The sequence below is a fragment of the Brachyistius frenatus genome, unplaced genomic scaffold, assembly GCF_029030835.1.
Source record: "Brachyistius frenatus isolate BFR_SWC_R1_liver_20210118 unplaced genomic scaffold, ASM2903083v1 Contig_147, whole genome shotgun sequence".
NCBI classification, from domain to species: domain Eukaryota; kingdom Metazoa; phylum Chordata; class Actinopteri; family Embiotocidae; genus Brachyistius; species Brachyistius frenatus.
Genome location: NW_027210746.1, coordinates 163,751 through 183,552, shown reverse-complemented (window position 1 = coordinate 183,552; position 19,802 = coordinate 163,751). Strand labels below are relative to the sequence as shown.

The 19,802-nt window shown below is 43.6% G+C and overlaps 1 protein-coding gene and 1 long non-coding RNA gene across 2 annotated transcripts; both read left to right on the top strand.

Annotated features, from left to right (window-relative positions):
- Positions 1-331: 331 nt before the first annotated feature.
- LOC138631033 (zinc finger protein 782-like) lies at positions 332-5,516 on the top strand. The gene is made up of 2 exons (XM_069715747.1): positions 332-580; positions 4,233-5,516. Exons 1-2 carry the CDS (start codon positions 406-408, stop codon positions 5,477-5,479), a joined length of 1,422 nt encoding a protein of 473 aa, XP_069571848.1. The 5' UTR covers positions 332-405; the 3' UTR covers positions 5,480-5,516.
- Positions 5,517-11,603: 6,087 nt separating this feature from the next.
- Positions 11,604-13,077, top strand: LOC138631035 (uncharacterized). The gene is made up of 3 exons (XR_011311689.1): positions 11,604-11,683; positions 11,717-11,784; positions 12,652-13,077. It is a non-coding gene; the product is annotated as an uncharacterized lncRNA (long non-coding RNA).
- Positions 13,078-19,802: the final 6,725 nt, after the last annotated feature.

Below are 19,802 nucleotides of genomic sequence, written 5' to 3'. Positions count from 1 at the left end.
AAAGAGCCAAACTCCCCAAATCATAAGGGGGAAATATTTAATTTGGAGGGAAATAATCAGCTGCACAACAGCAGTACTGCAGAACAAAATGACAATTACATGATACACAAAATAAAGCATGCTTGAAGAAGAGTTGAGGGAAGTCTAAAACATGTTATGGAATTTATAAATGAAATAAGTTTAATGAAGAATTTTTGTTGTTGTTTTGTTTTGATTTCCTGCCAAGCGTTTGCGCCACACTCCAGTCCAGCAGGTGGCAGTAAGTTGGTCTACCAACCACCAACAAATAACCTAATAAAAGAAGAAGAAGAACATCCGGCGGAAGTAAACAGAAAGCGCTATGACCGTAAACTTCCCGGTCGTGTTTCGTCTTCGCAGGTAAACGTTTCAGATGTTTGAGTCAAAATGTCTTCAGCTCGGCATCCGGGAGAGTTTATGAGCGCGCGACTGACTGCTGCTGCTGCGGAGGAAATATTCTCCACGTGGGAAACAAGTGTCGTCCAGCAGCAGGAAGAGACCGAGCGTCGGCGAGCACAGCTGGAGGTCACGTGGAACCCGCACGTCAGGTTACACAGAGCAGGTGAGTGAAGCTGAAACACAGGTAACACAGAGCAGGTGAATGAAGCTGAAACACAGGTAACACAGAGCAGGTGAATGAAGCTGAAACACAGGTAACACAGAGCAGGTGAGTGAAGCTGAAACACAGGTAACACAGAGCAGGTGAATGAAGCTGAAACACAGGTAACACAGAGCAGGTGAGTGAAGCTGAAACACAGGTAACACAGAGCAGGTGAGTGAAGCTGAAACACAGGTAACACAGAGCAGGTGAGTGAAGCTGAAACACAGGTAACACAGAGCAGGTGAGTGAAGCTGAAACACAGGTAACACAGAGCAGGTGAATGAAGCTGAAACACAGGTAACACAGAGCAGGTGAATGAAGCTGAAACACAGGTAACACAGAGCAGGTGAGTGAAGCTGAAACACAGGTAACAGAACAGGTGAGTGAAGCTGAAACACAGGTAACACAGAGCAGGTGAGTGAAGCTGAAACACAGGTAACAGAACAGGTGAGTGAAGCTGAAACACAGGTAACACAGAGCAGGTGAGTGAAGCTGAAACACAGGTAACACAGAGCAGGTGACTGAAGCTGAAACACAGGTAACACAGAGCAGGTGAGTGAAGCTGAAACACAGCTGAAACACAGGTAACACAGAGCAGGTGACTGAAGCTGAAACACAGGTAACACAGAGCAGGTGAGTGAAGCTGAAACACTGAAGGAACTGACGCTTCAACAGGACTCCGTTATTTATCAGCAAGAAACATGAATGCAGCTGGGGTTAAAAGGAGAAAGAAATATTTGGCATGTATAGACTGACCTATATATACTTTTCTTGATATATACTCACCAATATACAGTGGGTACGGAAAGTATTCAGACCCCTTTAAATGTTTCACTCTTTGTTTCATTGCAGCCATTTGCTAAAATCAAAAAAGTTCATTTTATTTCTCATTAATGTACACTCAGCACCCCATCTTGACAGAAAAAAAACAAATGTAGAAATTTGTGCAAATTTATGAAAAAAGAAAACCTGAAATATCACATGGTCATAAGTATTCAGACCCTTTGCTCAGTATTGAGTAGAAGCACCCTTTTGAGCTCGTACAGCCATGAGTCTTCTTGGGAATGATGCAACAAGCTTTCCACACCTGGATTTGGGGATCCTCTGCCATTCTTCCTTGCAGATCCTCTCCAGTTCCGTCAGGTTGGATGGTGAACGTTGGTGGACAGCCATTTTCAGGTCTCTCCAGAGATGCTCCATTGGGTTTAGGTCAGGGCTCTGGCTGGGCCAGTCAAGAATGGTCACAGAGTTGTTCTGAAGCCACTCCTTTGTTATTTTAGCTGTGTGCTTAGGGTCATTGTCTTGTTGGAAGGTGAACCTTCGGCCCAGTCTGAGGTCCAGAGCACTCTGGAAGAGGTTTTCTTCCAGGATATCTCTGTACTTGGCCGCATTCATCTTTCCTTCAATTGCAACCGGTCGTCCTGTCCCTGCAGCTGAAAAACACCCCCATAGCATGATGCTGCCACCACCATGTTTCACTGTTGGGATTGTATTGGGCAGGTGATGAGCAGTGCCTGGTTTTCTCCACACATACCGCTTAGAATTAACACCAAAAAGTTCAATCTTGGTCTCATCAGACCAGAGAATCTTATTTCTCATAGTCTGGGAGTCCTTCATGTGTTTTTTTGTCAAACTCTATGCGGGCTTTCATATGTCTTGCACTGAGGAGAGGCTTCCGTCGGGCCACTCTGCCATAAAGCCCCGACTGGTGGAGGGCTGCAGTGATAGTTGACTTGGTGGAACTTTCTCCCATCTCCCTACTGCATCTCTGGAGCTCAGCCACAGTGATCTTTGGGTTCTTCTTTACCTCTCTCACCAAGGCTCTTCTCCCACGATTGCTCAGTTTGGCTGGACGGCCAGGTCTAGGAAGAGTTCTGGTCGTCCCAAACTTCTTCCATTTAAGGATTATGGAGGCCACTGTGCTCTTAGGAACCTTGAGTGCTGCAGAAATTATGTTGTAACCTTGGCCAGATCTGTGCCTTGCCACAATTCTGTCTCTGAGCTCCTTGGACAGTTCCTTCGACCTCATGATTCTCATTTGCTCTGACATGCACTGTGAGCTGTAAGGTCTTATATAGACAGGTGTGTGCCTTTCCTAATCAAGTCCAATCAGTTTAATTAAACACAGCTGGACTCCAATGAAGGAGTAGAACCATCTCAAGGAGGATCAGAAGAAATGGACAGCATGTGAGTTAAATATGAGTGTCACAGCAAAGGGTCTGAATACTTATGACCATGTGATATTTCAGTTTTTCTTTTTTCATAAATTTGCACAAATTTCTACATTTCTGTTTTTTTCTGTCAAGATGGGGTGCTGAGTGTACATTAATGAGAAATAAAATGAACTTTTTAGATTTTAGCAAATGGCTGCAATGAAACAAAGAGTGAAAAATTTAAAGGGGTCTGAATACTTTCCGTACCCACTGTATACTTTTCTTGATATATATACTCACCTATATATACTTTTCTTGATATATACTCACCTATATGTGCTGTATGCTTTTCTTGATATATACTCACCTATATATACTTTTCTTGATATATACTCACCTATATATACTTTTCTTGATATATACTCACCTATATATACTTTTCTTGATATATACTCACCTATATATATATATACTCACCTATATGTGCTGTATGCTTTTCTTGATATATACTATATATACATATATACTCACCTATATATGCTATATGCTTTTCTTGATATATACTCGCCTATATATGCTTGTCTTGATATATACTCACCTATATATGCTTTTCTTGATGTATACTCACTTATAACTCTATAATGTTTAGTTAACAGGAGTATTGATTTCGTGTAGTTTAAAGTGCTGAGTTGTGTGTCAGTTTCACAGGAGAACAGCAGGTGATTTGTTTTAATCTCCTGCTGTTTTTTATGGATTATAGTGAAAATGGTTCGTTGTAATGCATGCAGGATTTATGACAAACATGTGTTACGTTAACAGGACTCATGGTGGTTATTTGACTTCTTGGGGAGTCAGTGTTTATTGAGACCCTTGATTTCCAATAAATCAACATTACATCAGATTGAGTGGTGTGAAGGGACCGGACCAGAATTCACACCACCCAGTTGAAGATCTTCTGTTTTATACTTTTGTAGTGTTTTATTATTTTGCATTGTCAATAAAAAGCTCAAAGAAGACCTTTAATAAACAACCTAAAACACAAGTTCAGCATTATTAAATTCACAACAGGCTCCAGATATCTTTTCTTTTGTTAATCTTGATGTCCTGAGGGTTGTTTCAGTGCGGTTGATGACTATATTTTCAGTTAATAGAAAAACACAAGGGAAGTTGATTTATTCGCAAAAATAGGAGTTTAAAAAAAAACAATGAAAACAGTCCTTTCAACAAAGAGAAAAATATTCTATTCATAATGTCTGTAGTGGATTTAAGGAAAATATAAGAATCCAATGAAAAATGAAATGGTGGGTTTCACATAAAAACAGATATAAAGGAAAATATAAAAATGAAACATTTGAAGATATAGAAAAGACATGAAATTAACACAAATAAATAAAATTGAAAATACAGCAAAATGTGTTTCCATATCATCATATCACATTTCTGCCCCGTTGTTCCTCCAGACGTCCGACAGCTACACGCCTGTAAGGAGGAGGAGGTTCCCGCTGACCTGGAGAGGAGCTCCGGTCTGGACCAGCCGGAACCAGAACCTCTACAGATTAAAGAGGAACAGGATGGAGAGCAGCTGATACTGAAGCAGGAGACGGAAACCTTTGTGGTAACTTCTACTTATGAGGAAAGGGACCAAAGTGAACCAGAACCAAACAGCGACCAGCTCCTCTCACATCATTTTCCCGTAACAGAGAGCGAAGATCAGAAAGGAAGCAAGAATGTGGACTCAGGTTTGACCTGGAATATTGAGTCGAAGCAAAGGACAAAACATCACAAGAACAGAAGTCATGTTAACCCTGAAGACGACTCTCCCATGTCAGACAGTCAGCGTGATACCGACAGCGTTAAAAAGTCTGTGAAATGTGACACTTGTGGAAAAGTCTTTAAGAGTAAGTCTCAAATGAAGAGACATCACCGAACCCACACCGATGAGAAGCCGCACTCCTGCAACACCTGCGAGAAGAGATTTAACGACGCATCAAAGCTGAAACGTCACATCAGAACTCACACAGGTGAGAGGCCGTACCTCTGCAACACCTGCGGGAAGAGATTTAAAGACACGTCATCGTTGAAGGATCACACCAGAACTCACACCGGTGAGAAACCTTACTGCTGCAACGTCTGTGGAAAAACATACACACACACATCCTCACTGAAGTGCCACGTCCGAATTCACACGGATGAGAAGCCGTACCTCTGCAACACCTGCGGGGAAACTTTTAAATGGGCGTCGATGCTGAAACGTCACATCAGAACGCACACAGGTGAGAGGCCGTACCTCTGCAACACCTGCGGGAGGAGATTCATCGACCCAACAACTCTGCTGTATCACATCAGAACGCACACCGGAGAGAAGCCGTACCCCTGCAGCACCTGCGGGAAGAGATTTAAAAGGGCGTCAACGCTGAAACGTCACGTCAGAACGCACACAGGTGAGAAGCCGTATTCCTGCGAGACGTGTGGGAAAAACTTCACACACATGTCATCGCTGACGTGTCACATCAGAACTCACACGGGAGAGAAGCCGTACTCCTGCAACACCTGCGGAAAAAGATTTGCCGACTCGTCGCCGCTAAAATACCACATCAGAACTCACACAGGTGAGAAGCCGTATTCCTGCAACACCTGCGGGGAAACATTTAAGAAGTTATCAGCACTGAACTTTCATCTGAGAACTCACACAGATGCAGAGTCGTAGTTCTGAAACATCCGATGTGAACTAACGGTGACGATCGGTTTGATCAGTCACTGAACCACTGAACCACTGAGATCCATCTGATCAGATCTGGTTCTGATCTTTGTCCGACTGCAGTTTGATGTTGTCATAATGTGTCATGGACTCGTGAATCTCACAGAAGCAGATTTCAGTTTTAACCTCAACTGTAGTGAACAGATGTAAACTTATACAAGAAAACAGGAAGCCAGACGTTGGTCCAATTCAGTGAGTTTCAATGTGAACCGACACATGAGCCATGTTTATTTGTATTTAGAAAATCATGTATGAATTGGCTATTAAAGGTTTTATTTGCATTGAATTATTATGACACTAAAGAAATCTTAAAAACCGGAGGATTCTTCTGAAGTCTTCCAGTTCAATGTATCGTACACCGCCTTCATTATGGGATCATTTCCTCATAATTAGGTGAACTGGACATCATCAATCACTAAATACTCCCTTACTATTTATTCTTTTGTGAATGTAATGCTCTTTTTAATAAAACCTTGGCTCAATAATGAAATCTGAAATGGAGCTTGAAAGGCAGGTCATCATCTCGTACCATCAATCTGTTTCACTTATGTTTTGAAAAAGCAGCTCCTTTAGTTTTTATTCTTTGCCAGAACCAACTTGTTTTTTCTTTTGTTGACAGCGGTGCTAAAAAAAAGTTTGTGTCTTTCAGAATTTACCATATTTCTGAATAAATATGACCTAAAACATCATCAGGTCCCATGCAGCTAAAGAGAACCCAAATAAACAAATGAGACAAAAATATTATGCGTACTAATTTATTTAGCAGGAAACTGGCCGTAACTCATTAAAGATTTGTCCAATCATCATTAATATTGATAGATATTTTAATACCTGGTTTGATGATGAGCCACTTTGGGTGCCAAAAATATCCTAAAATTGTACATCAAATCCTTGTGAACAAACCTTGTGCCCCTGATGGTGGCGCTATAAGTAATAGTCATAAAAGTAAACATTTTGAAAGGCCAGGACCCCCAATAATCGATCTGAGCGCTATTTCATCCATTATGACTCACATGTACAGTTTAATAAACTTTTCTAAAAGTCTTATGGACCATAAAAGTCAGTCATGATGGATTTTCTATTGTTTCGATTTTTTTGAAAAACACATTTTTGACATTTTCTGTGTCTCACCGCTGGACAAAGCTTATCAAAAGTAGAATAAAGATCGTCAATATCTTATTTGTTTTTTAAAATAAAGACCAATGAACTTTAAAAGGGCACATAAATGGATCAAAGTCTCATTTTTGAGCCAATCATCACAAAACTTCCATGATGTGTCCACATCAGCACCTGAAAGTTTCAGTCAACTTTATTATTACGGGCTGCTTCAAATGCAAAAATATAGACGTGGCTAAATACAAATCAAACTATAAATCAGGAATTGTTTGTTCAATAATTACAAAACTATAATTTGATGTTAGATAACTATGTTGAATGTTCAGTCTGTGTGAAATATATTGACTTTGTTCAACAGGGGGCGCCACCACTTTTCAACATGTTGATTAAACTGGTGTAAACTGCCATAAACCAACATTTTTATCCAAACATCACAAAACCTCGTGGATGTGGAACTAAACTTGTGAAAACGATCCTGGTTCCTGGAAATAAACATCAAATTGTATTCACGTCTGATTAACGGGCATCAAATGGTGAAACTATGAGATGAACTTTGTGATTGTTCTCACTTCTTCAAACAGATGTGAACTGAATGAATTTTACTGCTCAGTCAGAAACCCATTGTTGGTTGTGGCTTTAGTTTAGCTCGATTGAATTGCTTATTTATATTTTTTTGTTATACTTCATACCTCTATTGTGAACTCTTGAGTCTTTCATTATTTGTTCAGAGCATTTTTTTTTATATTTTACTGCATACTTCTCTGTTATTTGTAATTGCATCAACGTTTTATTTCAGAGGTGACACTAACAACTTGTAAAGTATGTTATATACGATGCAGTTAAAGAAGCTATATGAATAAATGTTTTGTTTTCAACAACGTTTAAAAATATAAATATTTTTTTCAATACTATTTATTCCCACTGATGTTCCCAAATTGATGGATTAAAGGATTCTTGTAACTATGAGTGCCGTGAGCCTAATGGGTACTAATGTAAACAAAGAAGAGTGTCTGAAGGAAATATGGCCCAAAATAAAGTTGTTTTTCAGATGTAATATATTTATTCAAATAATAAAGTTTCAGAGAGTTTAAATATAACATGCAAGAGGTCGTTCCATGTTGCGGCTGACCTCCTGGAGATCAAGTTAAAGTGTATGCTGTGAGACAGTTTGGTAGTTTGAGCCATGCAAGTGCCTCATGTTGAGCATTCATATTGACGGGGGTGAAACATAACTGAGTACTTTTACTCTAAGTACAACATGACTGTCCTCAAATAGCCTCGCTTTAATTTAAGGAGATAAAAAGGCCGATGTTTCCCTCTAAAGTTGGTGAAGGTAAAAAATAAAAATAAAAGAAGAGGTAAAAGGAAAGTCTGTTTTGTGGTGTTTCAAAATGTGAGTTGTAGACTTTTCCATATTTTTGCTAATTATGACCAAATTCCAAAAAGTAAATTAAGAAAATCCAATTACAGAAATGAGGAAAAAAAAGTATTATATTCCATCATTTATTTATTGAGGAAAATCATCCAATACGAACTGTCTGCTATGTCCACCATGTCTATGTTAATAGAAGTCATCATATGTTATTGTTGTGTTTCATTTTTATTGGTCCCCACGTAGTTCAAAATAATCTAATTCAGATTTGAGGATTCTAATTAAACCCCATTTGTACCATTTTTAAAATGCTGCATAATTGACTTCCTTCCTTGTTTCTATTAGCTAAAGTTTCGTGGTGGTTAGGGACATTAGAAATGCTGAGATGAATGTTTACTTTTCTATGTAGATTGCGTCGGTGCTGCAGGACTGTCGATGTTAAAACACAGTTTAGATTTACTCTGGAGTTTGTTCAGCCATGATAATTAACACACCGGAACCGGAGGTGGCGATATGCCGCCAGACACGTTGGTTTACGATCCGAAAACAAAGACGAAGAAGAACGTGCCCCTGATCTTACGTCACATCCGGCGGATGTAAACAAAGCGCTACAAGCTTCGCAGGTAAACGTTTCAGATGTTTGAGTCAAAATGTCTTCAGCTCGGTATCCGAGAGAGTTTATGAGCGCGCGACTGACTGCTGCTGCTGCGGAGGAAATATTCTCCACGTGGGAAACAAGTGTCGTCCAGCAGCAGGAAGAGACCGAGCGTCGGCGAGCACAGCTGGAGGTCACGTGGAACCCGCACGTCAGGTTACACAGAGCAGGTGAATGAAGCTGAAACACAGGTAACACAGAGCAGGTGAGTGAAGCTGAAACACAGGTAACACAGAGCAGGTGAGTGAAGCTGAAACACAGGTAACACAGAGCAGGTGAGTGAAGCTGAAACACAGGTAACACAGAGCAGGTGAGTGAAGCTGAAACACAGGTAACACAGAGCAGGTGAGTGAAGCTGAAACACAGGTAACACAGAGCAGGTGAATGAAGATGAAACACAGGTAACACAGAGCAGGTGAGTGAAGCTGAAACACAGGTAACACAGAGCAGGTGAATGAAGCTGAAACACAGGTAACACAGAGCAGGTGAGTGAAGCTGAAACACAGGTAACACAGAGCAGGTGAGTGAAGCTGAAACACAGGTAACACAGAGCAGGTGAATGAAGCTGAAACACAGGTAACACAGAACAGGTGAGTGAAGCTGAAACACAGGTAACACAGAGCAGGTGAGTGAAGCTGAAACACAGGTAACACAGAGCAGGTGAGTGAAGCTGAAACACAGGTAACACAGAGCAGGTGAGTGAAGCTGAAACACAGGTAACACAGAGCAGGTGAGTGAAGCTGAAACACAGGTAACACAGAGCAGGTGAGTGAAGCTGAAACACAGGTAACACAGAGCAGGTGAGTGAAGCTGAAACACAGGTAACACAGAGCAGGTGAGTGAAGCTGAAACACAGGTAACACAGAGCAGGTGAGTGAAGCTGAAACACAGGTAACAGAGAGCGGGTGAAAGAAGCTGAAACACAGGTAACACAGAGCAGGTGAGTGAAGCTGAAACACAGGTAACACAGAGCAGGTGAGTGAAGCTGAAACACAGGTAACACAGAGCAGGTGAATGAAGCTGAAACACAGGTAACACAGAGCAGGTGAATGAAGCTGAAACACAGGTAACACAGAGCAGGTGAATGAAGATGAAACACAGGTAACACAGAGCAGGTGAATGAAGATGAAACACAGGTAACACAGAGCAGGTGAATGAAGCTGAAACACAGGTAACACAGAGCAGGTGAGTGAAGCTGAAACACAGGTAACAGAACAGGTGAGTGAAGCTGAAACACAGGTAACACAGAGCAGGTGAGTGAAGCTGAAACACAGGTAACACAGAGCAGGTGAGTGAAGCTGAAACACAGGTAACACAGAGCAGGTGAGTGAAGCTGAAACACAGGTAACACAGAGTGGGTGAGTGAAGCTGAAACACAGGTAACAGAGAGCAGGTGAGTGAAGCTGAAACACAGGTAACAGAGCAGGTGAGTGAAGCTGAAACACAGGTAACACAGAGCAGGTGAGTGAAGCTGAAACACAGGTAACACAGAGCAGGTGAGTGAAGCTGAAACACAGGTAACACAGAGCAGGTGAATGAAGATGAAACACAGGTAACACAGAGCAGGTGAGTGAAGCTGAAACACAGGTAACACAGAGCAGGTGAATGAAGCTGAAACACAGGTAACACAGAACAGGTGAGTGAAGCTGAAACACAGGTAACACAGAGCAGGTGAATGAAGCTGAAACACAGGTAACACAGAGCAGGTGAGTGAAGCTGAAACACAGGTAACACAGAGCAGGTGAGTGAAGCTGAAACACAGGTAACACAGAGCAGGTGAGTGAAGCTGAAACACAGGTAACACAGAGCAGGTGAATGAAGCTGAAACACAGGTAACACAGAGCAGGTGAATGAAGCTGAAACACAGGTAACACAGAGCAGGTGAATGAAGATGAAACACAGGTAACACAGAGCAGGTGAATGAAGATGAAACACAGGTAACACAGAGCAGGTGAGTGAAGCTGAAACACAGGTAACACAGAGCAGGTGAGTGAAGCTGAAACACAGGTAACACAGAGCAGGTGAGTGAAGCTGAAACACAGGTAACACAGAGCAGGTGAGTGAAGCTGAAACACAGGTAACACAGAGCAGGTGAGTGAAGCTGAAACACAGGTAACAGAGAGCAGGTGAGTGAAGCTGAAACACAGGTAACAGAGCAGGTGAGTGAAGATGAAACACAGGTTACACAGAGCAGGTGAGTGAAGATGAAACACAGGTTACACAGAGCAGGTGAGTGAAGCTGAAACACAGGTTACAGAGCAGGTGAGTGAAGCTGAAACACAGGTAACACAGAGCAGGTGAGTGAAGCTGAAACACAGGTAACAGAGCAGGTGAATGAAGCTGAAACACAGGTAACACAGAGCAGGTGAGTGAAGCTGAAACACAGGTAACACAGAGCAGGTGAGTGAAGCTGAAACACAGGTAACAGAGCAGGTGAATGAAGATGAAACACAGGTAACAGAACAGGTGAGTGAAGCTGAAACACAGGTAACAGAGAGCAGGTGAGTGAAGCTGAAACACAGGTAACACAGAGCAGGTGAGTGAAGCTGAAACACAGGTAACAGAGCAGGTGAATGAAGCTGAAACACAGGTAACACAGAGCAGGTGAATGAAGCTGAAACACAGGTAACACAGAGCAGGTGAGTGAAGCTGAAACACAGGTAACACAGAGCAGGTGAGTGAAGCTGAAACACAGGTAACACAGAGCAGGTGAGTGAAGCTGAAACACAGGTAACACAGAGCAGGTGAGTGAAGCTGAAACACAGGTAACACAGAGCAGGTGAGTGAAGCTGAAACACAGGTAACACAGAGCAGGTGAATGAAGCTGAAACACAGGTAACACAGAGCAGGTGAGTGAAGCTGAAACACAGGTAACACAGAGCAGGTGAGTGAAGCTGAAACACAGGTAACACAGAGCAGGTGAATGAAGCTGAAACACAGGTAACACAGAGCAGGTGAGTGAAGCTGAAACACAGGTAACACAGAGCAGGTGAGTGAAGCTGAAACACAGGTAACAGAGCAGGTGAATGAAGATGAAACACAGGTAACAGAACAGGTGAGTGAAGCTGAAACACAGGTAACAGAGAGCAGGTGAGTGAAGCTGAAACACAGGTAACACAGAGCAAGTGAGTGAAGCTGAAACACAGGTAACAGAGCAGGTGAATGAAGCTGAAACACAGGTAACAGAACAGGTGAATGAAGCTGAAACACAGGTAACACAGAGCAGGTGAGTGAAGCTGAAACACAGGTAACACAGAGCAGGTGAATGAAGCTGAAACACAGGTTACACAGAGCAGGTGAGTGAAGCTGAAACACAGGTAACACAGAGCAGGTGAGTGAAGCTGAAACACAGGTAACACAGAGCAGGTGAGTGAAGCTGAAACACAGGTAACACAGAGCAGGTGAGTGAAGCTGAAACACAGGTAACACAGAGCAGGTGAGTGAAGCTGAAACACAGGTAACACAGAGCAGGTGAGTGAAGCTGAAACACAGGTAACACAGAGCAGGTGAGTGAAGCTGAAACACAGGTAACACAGAGCAGGTGAATGAAGCTGAAACACAGGTAACACAGAGCAGGTGAGTGAAGCTGAAACACAGGTAACACAGAGCAGGTGAGTGAAGCTGAAACACAGGTAACACAGAGCAGGTGAATGAAGCTGAAACACAGGTAACAGAACAGGTGAATGAAGCTGAAACACAGGTAACACAGAGCAGGTGAGTGAAGCTGAAACACAGGTAACACAGAGCAGGTGAGTGAAGCTGAAACACAGGTAACACAGAGCAGGTGAGTGAAGCTGAAACACAGGTAACACAGAGCAGGTGAATGAAGCTGAAACACAGGTAACACAGAGCAGGTGAGTGAAGCTGAAACACAGGTAACACAGAGCAGGTGAGTGAAGCTGAAACACAGGTAACACAGAGCAGGTGAGTGAAGCTGAAACACAGGTAACAGAGCAGGTGAATGAAGCTGAAACACAGGTAACAGAACAGGTGAGTGAAGCTGAAACACAGGTAACAGAGAGCAGGTGAGTGAAGCTGAAACACAGGTAACACAGAGCAGGTGAGTGAAGCTGAAACACAGGTAACACAGAGCAGGTGAGTGAAGCTGAAACACAGGTAACACAGAGCAGGTGAATGAAGCTGAAACACAGGTAACACAGAGCAGGTGAGTGAAGCTGAAACACAGGTAACACAGAGCAGGTGAGTGAAGCTGAAACACAGGTTACACAGAGCAGGTGAGTGAAGCTGAAACACAGGTAACACAGAGCAGGTGAGTGAAGCTGAAACACAGGTAACACAGAGCAGGTGAGTGAAGCTGAAACACAGGTAACACAGAGCAGGTGAGTGAAGCTGAAACACAGGTAACACAGAGCAGGTGAGTGAAGCTGAAACACAGGTAACACAGAGCAGGTGAGTGAAGCAAACACAGGTAACACAGAGCAGGTGAATGAAGCTGAAACACAGGTAACACAGAGCAGGTGAATGAAGCTGAAACACAGGTAACACAGAGCAGGTGAGTGAAGCTGAAACACAGGTAACACAGAGCAGGTGAGTGAAGCTGAAACACAGGTAACACAGAGCAGGTGAATGAAGCTGAAACACAGGTAACACAGAGCAGGTGAGTGAAGCTGAAACACAGGTAACACAGAGCAGGTGAGTGAAGCTGAAACACAGGTAACACAGAGCAGGTGAGTGAAGCTGAAACACAGGTAACACAGAGCAGGTGAGTGAAGCTGAAACACAGGTAACACAGAGCAGTGAAGCTGAAACACAGGTAACACAGAGCAGGTGAGTGAAGCTGAAACACAGGTAACAGAGCAGGTGAGTGAAGATGAAACACAGGTTACACAGAGCAGGTGAGTGAAGCTGAAACACAGGTTACACAGAGCAGGTGAGTGAAGCTGAAACACAGGTTACAGAGCAGGTGAGTGAAGCTGAAACACAGGTAACACAGAGCAGGTGAGTGAAGCTGAAACACAGGTAACACAGAGCAGGTGAATGAAGCTGAAACACAGGTAACACAGAGCAGGTGAGTGAAGCTGAAACACAGGTAACACAGAGCAGGTGAATGAAGCTGAAACACAGGTAACAGAACAGGTGAATGAAGCTGAAACACAGGTAACAGAAGCAGGTGAGTGAAGCTGAAACACAGGTAACACAGAGCAGGTGAGTGAAGCTGAAACACAGGTAACACAGAGCAGGTGAGTGAAGCTGAAACACAGGTAACACAGAGCAGGTGAATGAAGCTGAAACACAGGTAACACAGAGCAGGTGAGTGAAGCTGAAACACAGGTAACACAGAGCAGGTGAGTGAAGCTGAAACACAGGTAACACAGAGCAGGTGAGTGAAGCTGAAACACAGGTAACACAGAGCAGGTGAGTGAAGCTGAAACACAGGTAACACAGAGCAGGTGAGTGAAGCTGAAACACAGGTAACACAGAGCAGGTGAGTGAAGCTGAAACACAGGTAACACAGAGCAGGTGAGTGAAGCTGAAACACAGGTAACACAGAGCAGGTGAATGAAGCTGAAACACAGGTAACACAGAGCAGGTGAGTGAAGCTGAAACACAGGTTACACAGAGCAGGTGAGTGAAGATGAAACACAGGTTACACAGAGCAGGTGAGTGAAGCTGAAACACAGGTTACAGAGCAGGTGAGTGAAGCTGAAACACAGGTAACACAGAGCAGGTGAGTGAAGCTGAAACACAGGTAACAGAGCAGGTGAATGAAGCTGAAACACAGGTAACACAGAGCAGGTGAGTGAAGCTGAAACACAGGTAACACAGAGCAGGTGAGTGAAGCTGAAACACAGGTAACACAGAGCAGGTGAGTGAAGCTGAAACACAGGTAACAGAACAGGTGAGTGAAGCTGAAACACAGGTAACACAGAGCAGGTGAGTGAAGCTGAAACACAGGTAACACAGAGCAAGAGTGAAGCTGAAACACAGGTAACACAGAGCAGGTGAATGAAGCTGAAACACAGGTAACACTGAAACACAGGTAACACAGAGCAGGTGAGTGAAGCTGAAACACAGGTAACACAGAGCAGGTGAGTGAAGCTGAAACACAGGTAACACAGAGCAGGTGAGTGAAGCTGAAACACAGGTAACACAGAGCAGGTGAGTGAAGCTGAAACACAGGTAACAGGTAGAAACACAGAGCAGGTGAGTGAAGCTGAAACACAGGTAACACACAGGTGAGTGACAAACACAGGTAACACAGAGCAGGTGAGTGAAGCTGAAACACAGGTAACACAGAGCAGGTGAGTGAAGCTGAAACACAGGTAACACAGAGCAGGTGAGTGAAGCTGAAACACAGGTAACACAGAGCAGGTGAATGAAGCTGAAACACAGGTAACACAGAGCAGGTGAGTGAAGCTGAAACACAGGTAACACAGAGCAGGTGAGTGAAGCTGAAACACAGGTAACAGAGAATGAAGCACAGGTGAGTGAAGCTGAAACACAGGTAACAGAGAGCAGGTGAGTGAAGCTGAAACACAGGTAACACAGAGCAAGTGAGTGAAGCTGAAACACAGGTAACAGAGCAGGTGAATGAAGCTGAAACACAGGTAACAGAACAGGTGAATGAAGCTGAAACACAGGTAACACAGAGCAGGTGAGTGAAGCTGAAACACAGGTAACACAGAGCAGGTGAGTGAAGCTGAAACACAGGTAACACAGAGCAGGTGAGTGAAGCTGAAACACAGGTAACACAGAGCAGGTGAGTGAAGCTGAAACACAGGTAACACAGAGCAGGTGAGTGAAGCTGAAACACAGGTAACACAGAGCAGGTGAGTGAAGCTGAAACACAGGTAACACAGAGCAGGTGAATGAAGCTGAAACACAGGTAACACAGAGCAAACACAGGTGAAAGCTGAAACACAGGTAACACAGAGCAGGTGAGTGAAGCTGAAACACAGGTAACACAGAGCAGGTGAGTGAAGCTGAAACACAGGTAACACAGAGCAGGTGAATGAAGCTGAAACACAGGTAACACAGAGCAGGTGAGTGAAGCTGAAACACAGGTAACACAGAGCAGGTGAGTGAAGCTGAAACACAGGTAACACAGAGCAGGTGAGTGAAGCTGAAACACAGGTTACACAGAGCAGGTGAGTGAAGCTGAAACACAGGTAACACAGAGCAGGTGAATGAAGCTGAAACACAGGTAACACAGAGCAGGTGAGTGAAGCTGAAACACAGGTAACACAGAGCAGGTGAGTGAAGCTGAAACACAGGTAACAGAACAGGTGAGTGAAGCTGAAACACAGGTAACAGAGAGCAGGTGAGTGAAGCTGAAACACAGGTAACACAGAGCAGGTGAGTGAAGCTGAAACACAGGTAACACAGAGCAGGTGAGTGAAGCTGAAACACAGGTAACACAGAGCAGGTGAGTGAAGCTGAAACACAGGTAACACAGAGCAGGTGAGTGAAGCTGAAACACAGGTAACAGAGAGCAGGTGAGTGAAGCTGAAACACAGGTAACAGAGAGCAGGTGAGTGAAGCTGAAACACAGGTAACACAGAGCAGGTGAATGAAGCTGAAACACAGGTAACAGAGAGCAGGTGAATGAAGCTGAAACACAGGTAACACTGTTTATACTGTTGTGTTTGCAGGCTTGATATCCAGAAGATGTTTCTGCGGTTTTAAATGAAATGAAACGTTTGTTCAATCATCTCCCGTCTGAAGCTCCACCAAGAACAGGCTGTCCAAGTGTTTTTATTGTTAGTTTTAATTCAACCTGAACGTCTTCACTTCCCAGTGAACATCCTGAGTTTTGCTCGACCTGATATGATGACTCCAGGCTGGAGTCCCCAGTGTGTCTGTCTGCTGATAACCATGTTACACCTGACATGACGCTGCACATTCATTCCCACCATTATTTAAATTCTTGGACAAACTTATAGTCCAGCCTCGAGTTATGAATTTAACTTTACAGACTGAAATCCTACTTTTTTTCAGCAAACTAGCGACGCACACTTAAAAAGGGTCATTTCTTTCTTCAAGGATCTTCAATAAACATAGAAAGAATAATTGGAGACATAGCAGGAGGTTTCACGTGTTGATTTATGGACACGTTGAAATCATAAGACCTTCTGTCTCACTTCAACCAGCAGCCAGAACATCTGTCCTCCACATGTTTACATCAGGAACTATTTATTGTGTTCTTGCAGATCTCCCACAGCAGCACATCCGTCAGGAGGCGGAGCTTCTCGCCGAGCCGCCTCCACAGGTGAAAGAGGAAGAGGAGGAGCTCCAGATCGGGCGGGAGGAGGAGCAGGAAGCTGAAACCTTCGTACTCGGTCAGTGAATGTTCGGACATCAAGAAACATTCAGAGTCTTGTTCCAAAGCGTTCAGTGTTCTCAGTACAGAACCATCAGAACACTACAAGTACCAGGATGAAGCACTCAGAACGCTCCAAAGAAGAAGTGAGAAACTCTGGACACTTTCCACCCTAAACGGTCGCCATCTTGGCTCCGTGGAGGAAGGGGGCGGGGCCACAGACATAAAGGATTTTCAAATTAAAAGCTTGTGATGAAGCTGCAGCTTCCTGAACACAAAGTGTTGTTCTCTGCTGCTGCTGGACAGAAGAATCAGAGTGTTTACTGAGTGTTAAACAGAGGACACAAAAACACACTGAATTCTGGGTAAAATAATTAAATCTGCAGATGTGTTGGAGGCCGATGTGTTCACATGATGAGGTCATTTCCTGTCAGTGCAGAACAGCAGTGTGAGATTTTAAATGACACTACTTCATGTACGACACAGTAAGAGTCCTTTAGTGGAAGATCACTCCTGATTGTGCTGAAGGAAGTTAAGAACACAGCGTTTGTAAAAACTCATCAAGCACAAGAAAGAGATCGACAGTCAGCAGTAGTGATGGGAAATAAAATGGATTCACTTCTTTCAAAGAGTCAAGACAACATTCATCAAAGGTCAACGGTCATTAGGACGTCACGTCCATCCCACCTCCTTCTCCTTCACTCCTTCTTATTAGTTTTCTGGAGGTCCATCTGAAAATAATCCCTCATTTTTTTGAAAATAAGATCCAAAAAGACCTGTTTTTGTTTGATTGACAGGCCTGTGGTGCAGTCAGGTTACAGCTATCGGTGGGCGGGACGTAGTATCGTCAGGTTTCCATTCACATCGATCAGATCCACCTCTGGCTCCTCCCCCAGCTCGTCCAAATATGGTCACTTCCTGCTCCAAACCGCTCCGAACTAGCAAAGATGGTGACGGACAGAATCTGAACTGGAGGATTCATAACGTTCACAAACCAACGATGACATCACTGGTGGTTGATGACATCACTGATGGTTGATGACATCACTGATGGTTCCTGATTGCTCATGTCACTAGCACCAAATTATTTGTCTCATTTACATACTTTAAATTTCACTTGCAAATGTCAGCAACACACTGTAGAGTCAATAATTAAAACTATAAGATATTTTCTTAGATGTGTTGTCATATCATCACATCATTGACCCGCTCTCATGTCCTTTTGTCCTTCAAGATGTCCCACAGCAACACGTCGGTCAGGAGGAGGAGGAGGTTTCCGCTGACCAGCCGCTCTGTAACCTGGAGAGGAGCTCCGGTCTGGACCAGCCGGAACCAGAACCTCTACAGATTAAAGAGGAACAGGATGGAGAGCAGCTGATACTGAAGCAGGAGACGGAAACCTTTGTGGTAACTTCTACTTATGAGGAAAGGGACCAAAGTGAACCAGAACCAAACAGCGACCAGCTCCTCTCACATCATTTTCCCGTAACAGAGAGCGAAGATCAGAAAGGAAGCAAGAATGTGGACTCAGGTTTGACCTGGAATATTGAGTCGAAGCAAAGGACAAAACATCACAAGAACAGAAGTCATGTTAACCCTGAAGACGACTCTCCCATGTCAGACAGTCAGCGTGATACCGACAGCGTTAAAAAGTCTGTGAAATGTGACACTTGTGGAAAAACGTTTGAACATAAGTCTAAAATGATTAGACATCAAAAAACCCACACAGCGGAGAAGCCTCACTCCTGCAACACCTGCGAGAAGAGATACAAAGACCAGTCTTCACTGAAACGTCACATCAGAACTCACACAGGTGAGAGGCCGTACCGCTGCAACACCTGCGGGAAGAGATTTAAGGACGCATCAAAACTGAAATATCACACACTCACTCACACCGGTGAGAAACCGTACGCCTGCAGCTTATGTGGGAAGAGATTTTATGCCAAATCAAACCTGAAATGTCACATACGAATTCACACAGGTGAGAAACCTCACTCCTGCAGCACGTGTGGGAAAAGATTTAAAGACAAATCGTCACTGATGTATCACATTAAATCTCACACAGGTGAGAAGCTTTACTTCTGCAACACCTGTGGGGAAAGATTTAAATCACTGTCAATACTAAATTGTCACAAAAGAACTCACACAGGTGAGAAACTTCACTCCTGCAACACCTGTGGGGAAAGATTTAAAAGCATATCATCCCTGATGTATCACATTAAATCTCACACAGGTGAGAAGCCTTACCTCTGCAACACGTGTGGGGAAAGATTTAAATCCTCGTCAATACTCGTGTGTCACATAAGAACTCACACAGGTGAGAAGCCTTACTCCTGCAGCAGCTGCGGGAAAAGATTTAAAGGCGCATCATCACTGAAATGTCACATAAGAACTCACACAGGTGAGAAGCCTCACCCCTGCAAAACATGTGGGGAAAGGTTTCCACGGTTACCAGCGCTGTTACGTCACATTAAAACTCACACAAGGGAGAAACCGTACGGCTGCAACACCTGTGGAGAAAGATTTTCAGACTCGTCCGTGTTGAGAGATCACATCCGAACCCACACGGAGGAGAAGCCGCACTCCTGCAACACTTGCGGGAAAATATTTACACGGTCGTCATCACTGAAACGTCACAGAAGAACTCACACATCTGTGAGGAAAGATTTACAGACTCATCAATGTTGAAATGTCACATCAAAATTCAAACAGGTGAGAATCTGTAGTTCAGACACATCTGCAGTGAAAAAAAGTCTATGGGGACCAACAACAACAGTGGCTTCATGTTATTGCGTGTCACACCATGTGAGGGATCTAATAAAATCTGGTTTTGATCTTTGTCAGACTA